Below are 15,240 nucleotides of genomic sequence, written 5' to 3'. Positions count from 1 at the left end.
TGCAGCAAGCTGCAGGGCCTAGACCTTATCCCTGGGGTTTCTGTAACAACATCAGCAAGTGGTGTCTTTCATAGGAAGCATCTTCTGAAGGAAACTGACCATCCTGTATCTCCTGTAGAGAGAAGAGTGGGGAGACTCCCTTTGGCTGCCATTTGAGCTGGCACGGCTGTGTCTCTACCACATGTCCTTTATCCCCACCAGCCCTAGCTGCCTGTACCAAATATAGCCAATCTATGGACCAGTTAGAGATACGTGTGGTTATCTGTGCAGAAGAAACTCAAAATAATAGTGGCTTATACAAAATAGAAGTCTGCATCTCTCTCATGCTAAAGCCCAAGCTCTGTTCCAACAAATTACTCGGGGCTCCGTTCCTTCTACCTTGTTGGTTTACCATCCCTCGGTTGTGACCTAGTTCACAGGGCCCATGATGATTCACTATGTTCCAGGCAGCAGGGGCTGGGAGCGCTGGGGAGGGCAAGGGCAGGAATAATAATAAGCCTTGGGAAGCCTTGAGCCTGTCTAAAAATTGGAGACTCTGTTGGAGAAAGGTCAATTGGACATTGTGGCTTGTATCCAAACAAGCACATCGCTAACTAGATTTTCTCTTGGGAATCGGAACTGGACAGAAACCTGGCACTTTAACGTGGGAAGGTAAGTGAAAACACGGCCTAGCCTGAAGACCCGCCCACCCCTAGAGCTCCTGGGGAGTCTGCAGGACCTCCAGGCTCCAGCCTCCCTGGGGCAGCAGCACTAGTTTACTGGTTCTTCTTGGAGACGTGGCTGTTGTTGGGGTTGAGGTGATTTCGGGATTGAAATTCCATTTTTCTTTATTCCGAGGTGCAATATGGAACAAACATCCCTGCTTACTTTAAACTGAGATCCCCTCTGTGCCCGCCGCGAAGGGCCGATGCATGGAGGCGCAGCAGCAGGGACGCCGCCGGGCGCCTCCCCTCCGAAGGAGCACCGCAGCCCGGGAAGGATCCCACGTGGGTCAGGGGCGCGCCCTCCGCCGTCACCGTAGCGGGGACGCGAAAGTCCCACGCCAGGCGGGGTTTGGCGCGTCCGCCGCCCACAGTCGGCACTGAGGGACGAGCGGCCCTTCGACAGCCACGGGCAGGGATTCGCCAGCTGCCGAACGCTCCTCCAGGCCGGTCGGGCGCGCGCGGCGCCAAGAAACGCAGCCCCGGGCGCAGGAGGCCGCGGGGTCCTCTGGGAAGCGGCGTTGGGCGTGACGGCCGCCAGCCGCGCCCCGCGGAGGATTCTGGGAGTGGTAGTCCGGCCTCACAGTTGGCCGGCGCTAGGCGTCGCAGCCGGCGGTTAGATGCCTTTGTAGTCGGGCTCCGCTTGCCGGTGTGTGGCTGGAGGTCGAACCCAGGGTGGAGGAGGGCTGAGCGCGTCCCCTTTCAGTCTGAGTGCCCGGGAGGAGGGTGGCGGGAGGACCCCCGGGTGGGGGCGCCGGGCCGCCAGCGCGTGCTGCGTTCCGGGCCTCTTGGGGAACGCGAGCGGCGGACCCCCGGCCCCTTCCCCCGCGGCGGTTGCCTCCAGCGCGGGCTGGAGGAAGGAGTCTCCATGGAACCTGGGGGCAGAGGTGAGGATTTGGGAGTGAGGCGGCCTTGGTGCCCGCTGGAGAGGGAGAAAGGGAGAAAGTGTGGGGCAGGCTCAGGAAGGAGTAGCGTCACGAGCCCCTTCCCGCTGGCCGGTCTCACGTGGGGTTTTGAGGGACAACCCGCCACTTCCATTGCCCTCCTGGTCTGTAGGCGCTGGACGCCTCCCTTGCCCAAGGGAAGATATCAACGCATCTGAAGTTTGGCTTTTGATAATGACTTGTCTTTTGATGTTAGAGGAGCCCCATAAGGCAGTAGGAAGGGACTATCTGACCCTTTTGGAAGGAAGGGAAGGCGGGGATTTGAGAAGTCACGGAGTTTGTTTACAATCTTGGTTTGTTTTTGCTGGTGGTGGTGGTTCTTCCGTAAGACCCATCGCTTTTCTGAGTCAGTCGGTATTGTATCAATATCTGAAAAGCCAATGTTCAAAAAGAATTTAACTCGTCTTCGTTCATCCTGGGAGCCTGAAATACAACAGAGGTGAATCACTGAGGCATGGACATACAAAGACTTGGAGTATTATTTTGACTACTTAGCACATGCAAGATAAAAATATGTTTAATTTATATGTCTAGATGCTCAGTCTGCTGGAGTTTAAGGGCAGAGGAGAACAGGAGGAGCCTGAGGCAGCAATGGTCAAGACTGTCTTGATTAAAGGATATTATGCGATTGTCCTTTGGTTCCCAGTGTTGACTCTTCTTAGATGACAACTAGCTGGTGTGTGGCACTTCCTCCTAGTTTATTGCAAGGAAAGAGTAATCGTCATGGCTCCTGTCTCCTCTTTTAGGATCACTTTTTGAGGACTCAGACCTTCTCCATGCTGGAAACCCAAAAGAAAATGACGTAACTGCTGTGCTGCTGACCCCTGGGTCCCAAGTAAGTTTAGATTTCTTCTTTTTTTTTTCCTTCTGTTCTCAGAGCAAGGATATGTTTCCTTCCATTGTTACGGAATTGCTCAGCCCTGATTCCTAGACCACTGGGTTCATCCTGATAAACTGATGACTGAGGAACCCCACAGGAAGTGGTCTTCGGTTGTGCAGGACTCTCTTCCCAGCGTTGCTTTCTGTCTACCCACTGAATGTTTGCTGCACACACACTCAGTACTGTAATTGGCCTTGGTGAGGTGCAAAGAAGTAAAAGCCACTTGCTCCTGCATCGTGGAGTTTACTAAGGCAGTGAGAGATATATAGATAAAATAAACATGAGGAAATAGATATTTTTTAAACATAGAAATGATTGGTCCAGACAAGTCGTAAAAGTCTCTGAAAGAGATTTTTTTAAAATCATCTGTTTGGGAGAAGTGTGGGATAAAAACTGTGCTTTGAAAAACAAGAGAGATTGGGTAGTCGGAGGGCAGAATAAGGGAATATTCCAAGAGAGAACAGCTTTGGCCAAAAAAAGAAAAAAAAAGTCTTCAAATGATGAGGGAGTTGGAGGTCTTTCAAGGATGTGTGGATGTGTGAGTCGCTGTGGGGTGACCTAAACTGTGGTGAGGGAAGCTTGGCTATGTTGTACCCAGACCCCAGGACAATCTACACTCAGTCTTATTCCAGAGGTAAGTGACAGCCCCATGAAGGTTTTTAGAGGCCCAGCAGGACGAAACATGCCGTAGCTGATTGGAGAGAGAAGATTCGTAAAGATGCTTCTGTAAGATCTGGCCAAGACAGTGGGAGATGGCAGACCCTTTGGTTCAGGTGCTGGGACTCTCTGTTTCCATCACACCAGGCCTAAGCATACAGGTACTGATGATCCTTATAAAACCATAGGAGAAAATGCCAGTATTGATTTTGATCTGTGAATTTGTAGATGGCGTTCAGAGAGATGAGGGGAGAGAAAGTCAGTAGCGCCTGCTGACAGTGTCTGATTGGCCTGCCTGTGCCTTCCGACCCCGGCACAGGCACTTAAGTGAGTAGATTGCTGAGATTTTCTTAGGGAACTGAAGTCTGAGGGCAACTGCCTGTTAGTCTGTTGGTGTTAGCATTGTTTGTACAGAACGAAGATGGTGCACGTTGTATTACTTGTGCTGATTACTCCTGAGGCATATGACCTTATGTGTGGGATTTCTTACTTAAAGTGTTAAAGAGTGTATTTTGGGCAGAGGATTTTCAGAGTAGGTGGTTCTTTTAACTTTATGTCATTAGGTGCATTGTTTTACTAATAATTTTTGAAAGACTATGAAATATACATTAGAAAGCTGAATACAAACAAAATTTACCATTTGAGATATATATATATATATATTCATTCAAGGGGCTGTGGCCCAAGTGGTAATTTAAAGAGCTGTAAAACTGATTCATTTGCTAACCCAAGGACTGGTTTATTTTACTCTAAGTTAAACTGTAGTTGCACAGAAATCTAAAAAATAGAATTGAAAAATTATTAGACATTTATCTTAGCAGCAGTAACAGATTCAAAAGAGCATTACCTGCTCTACTCCCTTATTTCAATATTTTAGTAAACAAACTAAACTTTGTGCCTGTCATCTAGAAGAAGGTTAGGCTAAATACTCCTGCACTGTTTTCTATGTTTAATATGCTTCTGTTCTCCTCCCCACTTCTGTGCCCCTGCACACTTTTATAGAACACCCCATTTAAACTTGTTTCTGTTAATTCTTGTTCCTTCCTTCCTTTCTTCATTCAAATATTCAACGAATATTTACAGAGTTTCTACTCTGTGCCAAGTACTAGGGCTGCTTCAGTGAACAAAAATAGACCTGGCCTCTGCTCCTGTGGAGCTGATGTTAGTCACAAGGTCTCCTCTATGTGTACAACCCAAGGGAAGGGAAGGAACATGTGTTCTCACAGGAGGGTCAGGGAAGGCTTCCCCTGAGTAACACCTGAGCTGAGATCTGAAGGGAGAGAAGGATTCACATTGCTGAAAGGATGGGGCAGGGGGCGGAATATTCAGGAATAGGAAGCAGGGTGTGTAAAGGGGCCAAAGGGAATAGGACACACACTTCAAGCAAATGAAAGAACGCCACCAGCTGGGGGGCAGGGGCAGACTGATCAGGGTCGTTGTGAAAAATGACAAGAACGCTCTGGGAACTTTCGTAATATTTTGGGCTTCAGATACTGTTTTACAAATAAGTCTATATTCTGTGATGTGTAGGAAACGTCTTAATTTTTAGTATGTATGGAACTGATTTCATTCTTAGGAAAACTAGAGAAAACAATACTTCAATTTCTTGAACACCGTATATTTTAAAAACTATACCATAAGGAAAATATTTAATTCATCATTACATTTTTCTCCCCCTTTTCCTATATAAGTAGTAGCAAATTCTGTAGTTCTGCAATTTATTAATAAATAAACTAAGAAGCTCATACCTTCAAGTTTTACATTGAAGGTGCTTTCCTTCCTACTTGCAGGTAATACGCATTTCTGTTGCCTGGAGGCAAAGAGTGAGTCAGTGGACTACAAATTCACCAGAGAATGTTAGTACTGGAAAGGGTGGCCGAGGCCCTGTTGTCTGTCCTCTTTTTATCCTTCCTGTCTTCCTCCTCCTGTGCTATCAGCTTTAGCCCTCTTCAGAGGCCTCTATAAGGAGGCTTGTTGGTGAGCACCAATCTGTTTGGTTTTTCAGGAACTGATGATCAGGGATATGGCCGAGGCTCTCACCCAGTGGAGGCAGCTGAACTCTCCCCAGGGAGATGTGCCTGAGAAGCCCAGGAATCTGGTCTTGCTGGGTAAGGATGGCTCCCCCAGTGCCCGTGATTTTACCCAGTGTGGTACCTTGGTCTCCTCGGTTCCTAGGAGCTCCAGGGTCCTTATATTCAATGATTCTTAATTCTAGTAGGGCCTGAGACAGGCAATTTCTGCCTTTTGTTTCTGGATATAGTTTTAACACTCCTGGAATTAGACATAAACACCTATATTTTATAGACCTGTAGCATCCTTCTTCTCTACTCCTTGACCAAGGATGTGGAGACAAAGTGCTAATGAAAACAACTCTTAAGAGAATGGATGCTTATTCTTTAAATAGGGGGAGGTAAAATTGGTAAGGGACTCAACCCCCTATCAATCTTCCTACCTCGTGAGCACTGTCGAGGAAGAAATGGAGAACTGACCTCACTCTCTCCCTCTCTTACCATGTTCCTGAAGACCAAGGAACAGACACTGAGGTCTTTACCAGACTCCTTTTTCTTTCGCTATGAATAGGGCTTCCAATTTCCACACCTGATGTAATCTCTCAGTTGGAGCATGAGGAGGAACTGAAGAGAGAAGTTTCAAAAGCAGCCGCTCCAGGTGCGTGAGTGTTGAAAACGGTGCGAGTAAAACCCAGATTGTCAGTGGAAATGCTTATGGAGGAGGAGCCCGTCCAGATATTGCCAGACCCATGGAAAAGTTGAAGTCCCTGTCTCTCCCCCGTGCCACGTCCTAGCTCCGTGGATGGTGATCTGTTTATAAAGTTATAATTTGATTTTTTAGAAAGTAAATACTTTCTACTCTTTCAAACCAATTCTTTTTCCCAAATAAGGTGCGATGAAACCAACATTTTAATGTTTGTTAAACACTTGCTTGGGTTCAAGGCTCTAAACCAGAATTTTCCACGTGTCATTTTGTCTTTGCCGAACGCCATGTTTTTGAGTCTCAGATCAATGACTGTAAATTCATCTCTGGGTTTTCCCTTGCCACCTTCTCTGTCTAAGCAGAGGCAGCATGGCATGATGGTTAAGACTGCAGACTTTGGAACTAAGCTCCCTTGGTTTAAACCCGATCTTAGCTACTCATTAGCTTTGCGACCTTTAACAGGTGACTTGTGTTCTCCGTGACTTAAATTTCCTCAGTGGTGAAATGGGGATAGTGACATCACAGAGCTTATACTGTTGTGGTGACGATCAAAGGAAATAATCCAAGAGAAATGTTTTAAACAGTACCTGGCTATATGCTAAGCAAATGATAGCTAGTAAGTCCTCATAACTGTTTTGAAAGATGTTATGGATTTGACCCTGTTACTTCTGTCAAACTGGATTACTGCAATAGACTATTGGTTAATTATACTTTCTTTACTCTTCTCCTTGTAAAATTGAGGCAGCATAATACTGCTAGATGCCCCAATGAGTTGCTTCCTCTGCCAGTTCTGTATTCGTCTACCTGCTTTCAAAGCCGTTGTTAGTCTACCTGCCTAACTTTTTTGCCTTCTCTGTTCTTCAGCTTGAACTCTTAACATCAGATAGGCAAATCCCTCCGTGTCCTCCACTAACCATGTGTTCTTCGTGAACATTTGGGGCTTTAATTTTTACACTCCCCTTAGCTGGAAGTCCGTTTGCCTTACCTCTTCTACCTATTTGTCCTTTAAAATCCCAGGCACTTCCCTGAGTATATCTAGTTGAGAACACTGTATTGTATTTATTTATTTCATGTAGAGACATGATTGGAATGGATATTAAAGATCGTTTAAGCTTGCAAGGATTTAAACATTTTTAGCAATGAAGCTTTTCCCCCTCAAATTCTTACTAGGAAGCCCAGGAACTTGGGGCAGGTATCTTGAGAGGTTGGGGACTAATCTGAACACATGGAGTTTCAACCTTCCTCTCCCAACACACTGCTGTTTTTCTCTTTTGTTCCTTTCTCTCTTTTTTCTTTCTTCTTGGTTCTGTTTTACTCTTTCCAGTTTGCTGGGTCTAGGGTGATGGTAAGCAATCAGAGGTGATTAATTGCTTTCCAGTTAATAAGCTTTGTGCTCATTTGAGTTTGTAGACCTGGACCATGTTGAATGCTAGCTTCTAGAATTTGTGTCTCATCTTGAGACAGTAGAAGCAACAGATTTTTGTGAAAGGGAGATGGTTTTCAGCAATTAGTCTTTTAGCAGTGGTTGGGACATATTGGAGTAGGAAAGGATTGGTGGCAAGGAGATTAGGTAAAGATGGTCATTCTCGAGGCATGAAATGATAAGGCTCTGGTCAGATGGGTACAGTGAGTCTTTGGAAGACCATCTTTCTCTGATCCTAGCCCTGTCTCCTCTAAATCCTTTTTAAAAAATCTGCTATTTCTCCACATCACCTCTTGTTAGTCTCGTTCTGTTATTTTTCGTTATTTCCTATCCTGCTGCGTAGGGGAACGTTGAGTACCTGTACACACTCTGGTTTTACGCAGCTGTACTTCTTTGTCCAGTTATCTTTTTTTCCTTGTGTTCTCCCAAGATTGCAAGACTATTTTTGAGAGCTTTGAAGTTCATGTGTTCACTGTAAATATTCTTAACAAACATGTCTCATTAATTTCCTACCCCAGCAGTTATTTTTCTCCCAGGGTAGGAAATGATACACGTGTGTATTTTTGCTTATTTCAGACTGGGAAACAATACCAGAAAGCAAGGAGCTCACTCCAGAAAAGGGTATTTCTGAAGAAGAATCGGCCCCTGGGGTGTTAATTGTAAGATTTTCAAAGGAAGGTTCTAGTGAACATGAGGATTCTTTAGAGAGTCAGCAGGAAAACCATGAGAAACATTTAATACAAGACACTGTCACTCAGAAATCTTCTAGGGAGAGAAGTTACCAATTTGATGAATTTAGAAGAAGTTGCACTCGGAGGTCCTTACTCGTTCAGCAGCAGGGAGAGAGACTACATCATTGTGAGTCATTTAAAAATAACTTAAAACAAAATTCAGAAATAATTAGGCATGAGAGAATTTGTGCAGGAAAGAAACCTTGGAAATGCAGTGAGTGTGAGAAAGCCTTCAGTTACTACTCAGCTTTTGTCTTACATCAGAGAATTCACACCGGAGAAAAACCCTATGAATGTAAGGAGTGTGGGAAAGCCTTTAGCCAGAGCATACACCTTACTCTGCACCAGAGAATTCATACTGGAGAGAAGCCCTACGAATGCCATGAGTGTGGGAAAGCCTTCAGTCACCGCTCAGCCCTTATTCGGCATCACATCATTCATACTGGAGAAAAACCCTATGAATGCAACGAATGCGGGAAGGCCTTTAACCAGAGTTCATACCTCACTCAACATCAGCGAATTCATACTGGAGAGAAACCTTATGAGTGTAACGAATGTGGGAAGGCCTTCAGCCAAAGCACATTCCTTACCCAGCATCAGGTCATTCACACTGGAGAGAAACCCTATAAGTGTAACGAATGTGGCAAAGCCTTTAGTGATCGGTCAGGTCTTATTCAGCACCAGAGGACTCATACTGGGGAGCGGCCTTACGAGTGTAACGAATGTGGGAAAGCCTTTGGCTACTGCTCAGCCCTGACTCAGCACCAGAGAACTCACACTGGGGAGAAACCCTATAAATGCAACGATTGTGCCAAAGCCTTCAGTGACCGCTCAGCCCTTATTCGTCATCAGAGAACACACACTGGAGAGAAACCTTACAAATGTAAAGATTGTGGAAAAGCATTCAGCCAGAGCTCGTCTCTTACAAAGCATCAGAAAACTCACACTGGAGAGAAGCCCTACAAGTGTAAGGAATGTGGAAAAGCCTTCAGCCAGAGCTCATCCCTCTCTCAACATCAGAAGACTCATGCTGGAGTGAAAACCAAGAAATATGTCCAAGCTTTTAGTGAGCGTTTAACCTTTGGCCAACACAAGAGAATTCATACTGGATAAAGACCATGTACACGTGGTACATTCAGAGCATACTTACTGAGCATTTACCGTGCTTGCCGTGGGGGTCTACAGAGAGATTTAAGATGGTGTTGCAAAAAAGTTATTGAGAAGTCACTGCTGATATGGGTTGTAGCATGATTAGACTGAAAGTATAGTTTTACATTTTTAAAAGTGTTCTGGCAGAGGACGTTGAATTTTCCTCAGGAAAGAGGGAAATTATTTGTAACACCCTAACGTGTATGTAAATTCCCATATCCTTGGGAGAGAAATGGGGTATGCTGTGGTGGAAAGGGGACGTCTTGACTGTGCTAGATATTTTCATAATACTAAGAATATAAGTTTTAAAGAGATAAGTTATACTTTTAGGGAAGTTGCGTGGGTAGAAATAAAAGATTGAGAATTCACAATGAGTTTGTCCAGAGTCAGGAGTGGTGGTGGAAGGGGAGTTGTCCTTCATTCTTAAGTTTAAAGAGCCAAAGGAAGTAGAGGGAAAGGATAGAAAAAAAGAGCTCGGGGAATGAACCCAAAAAATGTTCATTATGTTAACTACTCAACTGAATATTCACAAATGTGAAAAATATTAGACTTAATAGTTGTCCAGTTGAAAAGTTTCTGTGAGGGTAGCTTTAGGCTGCAGCTAAGGACTGTTGGCTGACTGTTTCTGTGAGGGTAGCTTTAGGCTGCAGCTAAGGACTGTTGGCTGACTGTTTCTGTGAGGGTAGCTTTAGGCTGCAGCTAAGGACTGTTGGCTGACTGTTTCTGTGAGGGTAGCTTTACCCTGCAGCTAAGGACTGTTGGCTGACTGTTTCTGTGAGGGTAGCTTTAGGCTGCAGCTAAGGACTGTTGGCTGACTGTTTCTGTGAGGGTAGCTTTAGGCTGCAGCTAAGGACTGTTGGCTGACTGTTTCTGTGAGGGTAGCTTTAGGCTGCAGCTAAGGACTGTTGGCTGACTGTTTCTGTGAGGGTAGCTTTAGGCTGCAGCTAAGGACTGTTGGCTGACTGTTTCTGTGAGGGTAGCTTTACCCTGCAGCTAAGGACTGTTGGCTGACTGTTTCTGTGAGGGTAGCTTTAGGCTGCAGCTAAGGACTGTTGGCTGACTGTTTCTGTGAGGGTAGCTTTACCCTGCAGCTAAGGACTGTTGGCTGACTGTTTCTGTGAGGGTAGCTTTAGGCTGCAGCTAAGGACTGTTGGCTGACTGTTTCTGTGAGGGTAGCTTTAGGCTGCAGCTAAGGACTGTTGGCTGACTGTTTCTGTGAGGGTAGCTTTAGGCTGCAGCTAAGGACTGTTGGCTGAGTGTTTCTGTGAGGGTAGCTTTAGGCTGCAGCTAAGGACTGTTGGCTGACTGTTTCTGTGAGGGTAGCTTTACCCTGCAGCTAAGGACTGTTGGCTGACTGTTTCTGTGAGGGTAGCTTTAGGCTGCAGCTAAGGACTGTTGGCTGACTGTTTCTGGAGGGTAGCTTTAGGCTGCAGCTAAGGACTGTTGGCTGACTGTTTCTGGAGGGTAGCTTTACCCTGCAGCTAAGGACTGTTGGCTGACTGTTTCTGGAGGGTAGCTTTACCCTGCAGCTAAGGACTGTTGGCTGCCGGGTAATGCAGGGTGTTTGCTTCTGCACTTTTTGTCTTTTAGACCTTGCTTACTGAGACATCGCCTACTAAATCATGTTAATTTCCAAGGGTCAGGAGCCACAGCTTAGAAAATTGAGTACAGAAGAGACCTTTGATGTGTTCAAACTGTTTTAAGGTATCTGAATTACCTGAGAATGTGCTTATTTATAAAGATTTACCTCAATTGTATCTAGTTTGTACCTTAGATTTTTTTATAGCTTATAGTAAAGTTTAGTTGTAGATTTGCACTGACACTGCATATTAGATTATGAAAAGCTTGAAAAGACTTTGAAATACCTTCTACCATTTTACTCTTGGGTAGAGGCAGGTGGCGTCTTTTTATATTTTTTTTTCATTGAAACTTTGAAGATTATTGGACACATTATTTTGAGTGCAGAGTTTTTAATTTTAGGAAGCTGTACTATGATGTATCTTGGTGTGAATTTCTTTTAGTTTACCCTATTGGGTTTGCTTAGCTTCTTCAATGTGTAGGTTTATGTCTTTTGCCAAATTTGGTAGATTTTCAGCCCTCATCTCTTTAAATACATTTTAGCCCCCACCTTCTACTCCTTTTCTCCTGGGACTCTAATGAAAGAAATAGGAGCTCTTTGGTTGTCATCTCACAAGTTCCTGAGGCTCTGTTCATTTTTTCTTGACGATTTTTGTCTGAATCTGCTCAATCTGCCATAACAAGACAGCATAGACTGACCGGGTGACTCAAAAAAATACATAATTCTAACAGTTCTGAAGGCTGGGAAGTCCAAGATCAAGGTGCCTGCTGACTCTGCCTCTAATGAGGACTTTCTTCCTGGCTTACAGATGGCTGCCTTCTCGCTGTGTCTTCTCATATCCGTAGTGCATGCAGATGGGCCAGTTGGGAGAGGGAGAGAGAAATAGCTCCCTCTTCTTATCAGTCCACCAGTTCTAGCAGATTAGGACTCTGCCCTTCTTACCTCATTTAACCCTAATTACCCCCCTGAAAACGCTGTCTCCAAATAAATTCACATTGGGGATTAGGACTTCAACATAATTTTGGGGAAGAGGGGATACGTTTAGTCCATAACGTTCCACCCCAGGCCCCCACTGAATTTATGTCCTTGCGTGCAGAATACATTTATTCCACTCCAACAGCCCCAAAAGCCCTAACTCATTCTAGCATTAGCTCTAAAGTCCAGACCTTCAAGTAAATATCACCTAAATGAGATACGGGTAAGACTCAAGGTACAATTCATCCTGAGGCACAGTGACTCTCCAGCTGTGAACCTGTGAAACCAAACAAGTTATGTGCTTCCAAAATACATTTGTGGTCTGGACATAATGTAGGCATTCCCATTCCACAGAGGGAGAAATAGGAAAGTAGGAGGAGGGATGTGTCCTGAGCAAGTCCAAAACTTAGCAAGGCAAATTCCATTAGGTCTTGTGTTTCGTCGGATCTTGTGAGAATAATCCTCTTTTGCTCAGTGCCTCCCGGACCCACTGGGGTAGAGGTCCTGTCTCTGGTACTGCCAGGTAGCCCCTCGCCTAAGCCTCTGCAGGGCAATTCTGCCCCTAAGGCTTCAGTTGGAGGCTTTCTGTTCTGTTGAAACCAGGGTGATGGTTCCACCCTTTGAAACAGGAGGCATCCCCAATGGTCTCTGAATTGTTTTCAGGGTCATTCTCTTTTCTTGAAGGATAACACATACTCATAGACAAATGGCTCTCTGGTTCTGTAGGATCTAAGAAGTCCTAAAGCCTGCCTTCATTTTATTTTCTTGTATTTCTGTCCCCTTTAGTGCCAGGTGGCTGTGTTTCTGCTCTTATAATCCCATTTATATTCCTGGCTTCTCCTGGGGCTGCTAAACTCATTTGATCTATTTATCAAATGGTTGAAATAGTTTTTAAGCCACACGCTTAGTGTTTTCTTCATAGCACATTTTCTCATATTTTTGTGATACGAATGGAATTTTCATATTTCTTTAATTGTGCTTCCTTGTTTCTTAACAGTTCCTTCTTCACTTAATCTCTCTCCTCTCACATTTTACTACAAGCACTAAGGGGACCCAAGCTGCACCTTCAGTACTTTGCTTAGAAATCTGCTAAATAAACAGTTTCATCACTCTCAAGTTCTGCCTTTCAGAAAACACTAGAACAGTTCAGAGAAGTTCTTTGCCACTTTATAACAAGAGCCACCTTTTTGTTTTTTTTTTCCAGTTCTAATAATATGTGCCTCATTGCCATCGGAGGCCTTGCCAGAGTGGCCTTTAATATCCGCATCTCTAGCATGTACCTCAAAACTCTTGGTCTCTACCCATCACCCTGTCCAAAGCTGCCTCCACATTTTGAGGCATATGTTAGAGCAGCATCCGCCTCTGGGTACCAGAATCTCAATCTGCTTGGTCGGCCATAACAAACATCCATAGACTGGGCGGCTCAAAGCACAGAAATTTATTTCTCAAAGTTCTGGAGGCTGTAAGTCTAAAATCAGGGTCCAACCGCGTTCAGTTCCTGGCTTGTAGATGGTTGTACTCTCACTGTGTTCTCACATGACCTGTTCTCAGTGCATAGGTGTGGAGAGAAGTTGGATTGGGACCCCACCTTTAAGGTCTCTTTTAACCTTAATTACTTCCTCAGAACCTATCTCCAAATATAGTCACATTGAGGGTTAGGTGTCCACATAATGAATTGGGGTGGGGGGACATAGTTCATCACAGTTTTCTCTCTTCAGATTGAGTATTTTCTGTTCTGTCTTCCAGTTCACTAGATCTTCCCTCTGTCCTTTTGATTCTGCTGTTGAGACCATCCTTGAATTTTATTTCAGTTATTGTATTTTTTAGTTGCACATGATTCTTTGTTTCCTTGCTGAGAGCCTTTCTTTGCTTTTTTTGTTTGCATTAAGCATGTTTGTAATTACTCATTGAGGCACTTTTGTGATGGCTGCTCTCAAATCCTTGCAGGCTATCCTAACATCTGTGTCATCTCAGTATTGACATCTTTGGGTTATCTTCTCATTTAAGTTGAGATTTTCTTGGTTCTTGGCGTGAGGAGTGATTTTCAGTTGAAGTCTGGACATCTGGAGTCTTTTGGTATGAGACTTGGTATCCTGTTGAAGTCTTCTGTATTGACAGGCCTCCTCGGATACCACTGTGGTGGAGAAAGTGTTGCGGAGGTGCTGCCTCATTACTTTAAGTTGGTGTTGGAAGTCCAGGTTCACCATTGGCCTCTAATGACTCCTGGGCAGGGGTCCTCACTACTGCTGGGCAAGGGTGGGATTTACAGCTCCCCACTAGGCCTCCGCTGACACCACACTGGCCAGGGAAGATCAGGAATGCTTTGTTACTGCTATTTACATGGCCTCGATTGACAGCATGGTGTGGGGTTGAGGGTGACATCATTACTGTTGGGAATTGGTGTAAGTCTTGACCCCCCACTTGGCTTCCACTGAGACCACACCAGTAAGAAAGAAGAGAGATGGCTCTGAGTAGGGGGGACACTGCCAGGGTGATGTGTGGGGAGGGGTGGGTTTTAGAAATCTATCTGCCCACTTGGTCTTCTCTGATACCACCCCAGGCTAAAGGTGGAGGACTGAGAGCCTTGTTACAGCCTGGTGAGGGCGGAAGTATAGGCCTTTGTTGGTGGGGATAGGACCATAGCTTGCTTCTGTGGTCTTTTAAGTAGGATTGTGGTTTCCTAAACATTTTCTGTCTTGCTAGGCTACTGCCTTTCCAGTCCTTTGGCTAGAAAAAGCAGATTTTTCTTGGGCCTTTTTTTTTTTTTTTTTTTTTGGTCTGTGCCTGTGCCTGTTGGCATTTCTGGGTTGTCAGCTTCTCTAGAACCCAATCTGGGATAGATGAGGCAACGAGAAAACCCAAGAACGTCACTGCTGTGTTCTTCCTCAGGTTCTGAGGTCCCTAGCCAGTCCATTCTCTCTCCACCTTCTAGAACTTTCTTATGTTTGCTTTGTATATAATATCCCAGATTTTTAGTCGTACTTAGTGAGAGCAGTAGGAGAAAGTAGTGCTCCACCTTTCCCATGACATCTTTGTGCTTGACACTGAAATCACACATCAAGTTGTGGTATATATAGGGTTTGTGGTGTATACAGGTCATTTGTAACCAGTTAGGAATAGGTACTAAAAGAAATGCTCACTGGATTCCTGAAGATAAGCTGCCAATTTGATAGGTAGAAACTATCAGCCTGCTTCATCTAGCTTTGAAGGAACAATAGTTTATAAATTGAGGAAACACTAGTATTTAATTGTAGGTTATAAACTTGAGAAGGATAGATATGACTAAGAATATAAACTGTAGGGTTAAATTTTTTGTATTTGTATTTTTGTTTGAAAAGCATATGAGAAGCACTGGAGAACTGGACTCAGAATTTCAGATTTTTTTCCAGTTGTATATTATCTACATGTGGCTATCTGTTCACTTTAATTTGCCATGTGACATATGAGATCATAGAGAATCAACAAAATAAAGAACGAAAATAACTGAGA

At 44.6% G+C, this 15,240-nt stretch overlaps 2 protein-coding genes across 6 annotated transcripts in view; one reads left to right on the top strand and one right to left on the bottom strand.

Moving 5' to 3' along the window:
• LOC112428072 (uncharacterized) overlaps positions 1–1,571 on the bottom strand; it is a 22,208-nt gene extending 20,637 nt beyond the window's left edge. Inside the window, exons 1-2 of the mRNA XM_071076117.1 lie at positions 1,455–1,571; positions 868–1,358 (exon numbers count right to left, since the gene is read on the bottom strand). Coding sequence (XP_070932218.1) covers positions 868–1,358; positions 1,455–1,571 — 608 coding nt within the window. The remainder of the gene's footprint in view (positions 1–867; positions 1,359–1,454) is intronic.
• LOC105490311 (zinc finger protein 892) lies at positions 1,187–15,240 on the top strand. 5 transcript variants are annotated; one of them, XM_024795437.2, is made up of 7 exons: positions 1,187–1,350; positions 2,392–2,480; positions 3,411–3,509; positions 4,973–5,038; positions 5,188–5,290; positions 5,763–5,849; positions 7,894–15,240. In XM_024795437.2, exons 5-7 carry the CDS (start codon positions 5,194–5,196, stop codon positions 9,159–9,161), a joined length of 1,452 nt encoding a protein of 483 aa, XP_024651205.2. In that variant the 5' UTR covers positions 1,187–1,350; positions 2,392–2,480; positions 3,411–3,509; positions 4,973–5,038; positions 5,188–5,193; the 3' UTR covers positions 9,162–15,240. The 5 variants fall into 5 exon arrangements, with proteins under 5 accessions (XP_024651205.2, XP_070933469.1, XP_024651204.2 ...); XM_071077368.1 differs by lacking the exon at positions 3,411–3,509; XM_024795434.2 differs by lacking the exons at positions 1,187–1,350; positions 3,411–3,509 and adding an exon at positions 1,357–1,588.

Source organism: Macaca nemestrina, chromosome 13 (genome assembly GCF_043159975.1).
Source record: "Macaca nemestrina isolate mMacNem1 chromosome 13, mMacNem.hap1, whole genome shotgun sequence".
Classification (NCBI taxonomy): domain Eukaryota; kingdom Metazoa; phylum Chordata; class Mammalia; order Primates; family Cercopithecidae; genus Macaca; species Macaca nemestrina.
Note: the sequence above shows the minus strand (reverse complement) of the source record. Positions and strands in the feature narration are given on the sequence as shown.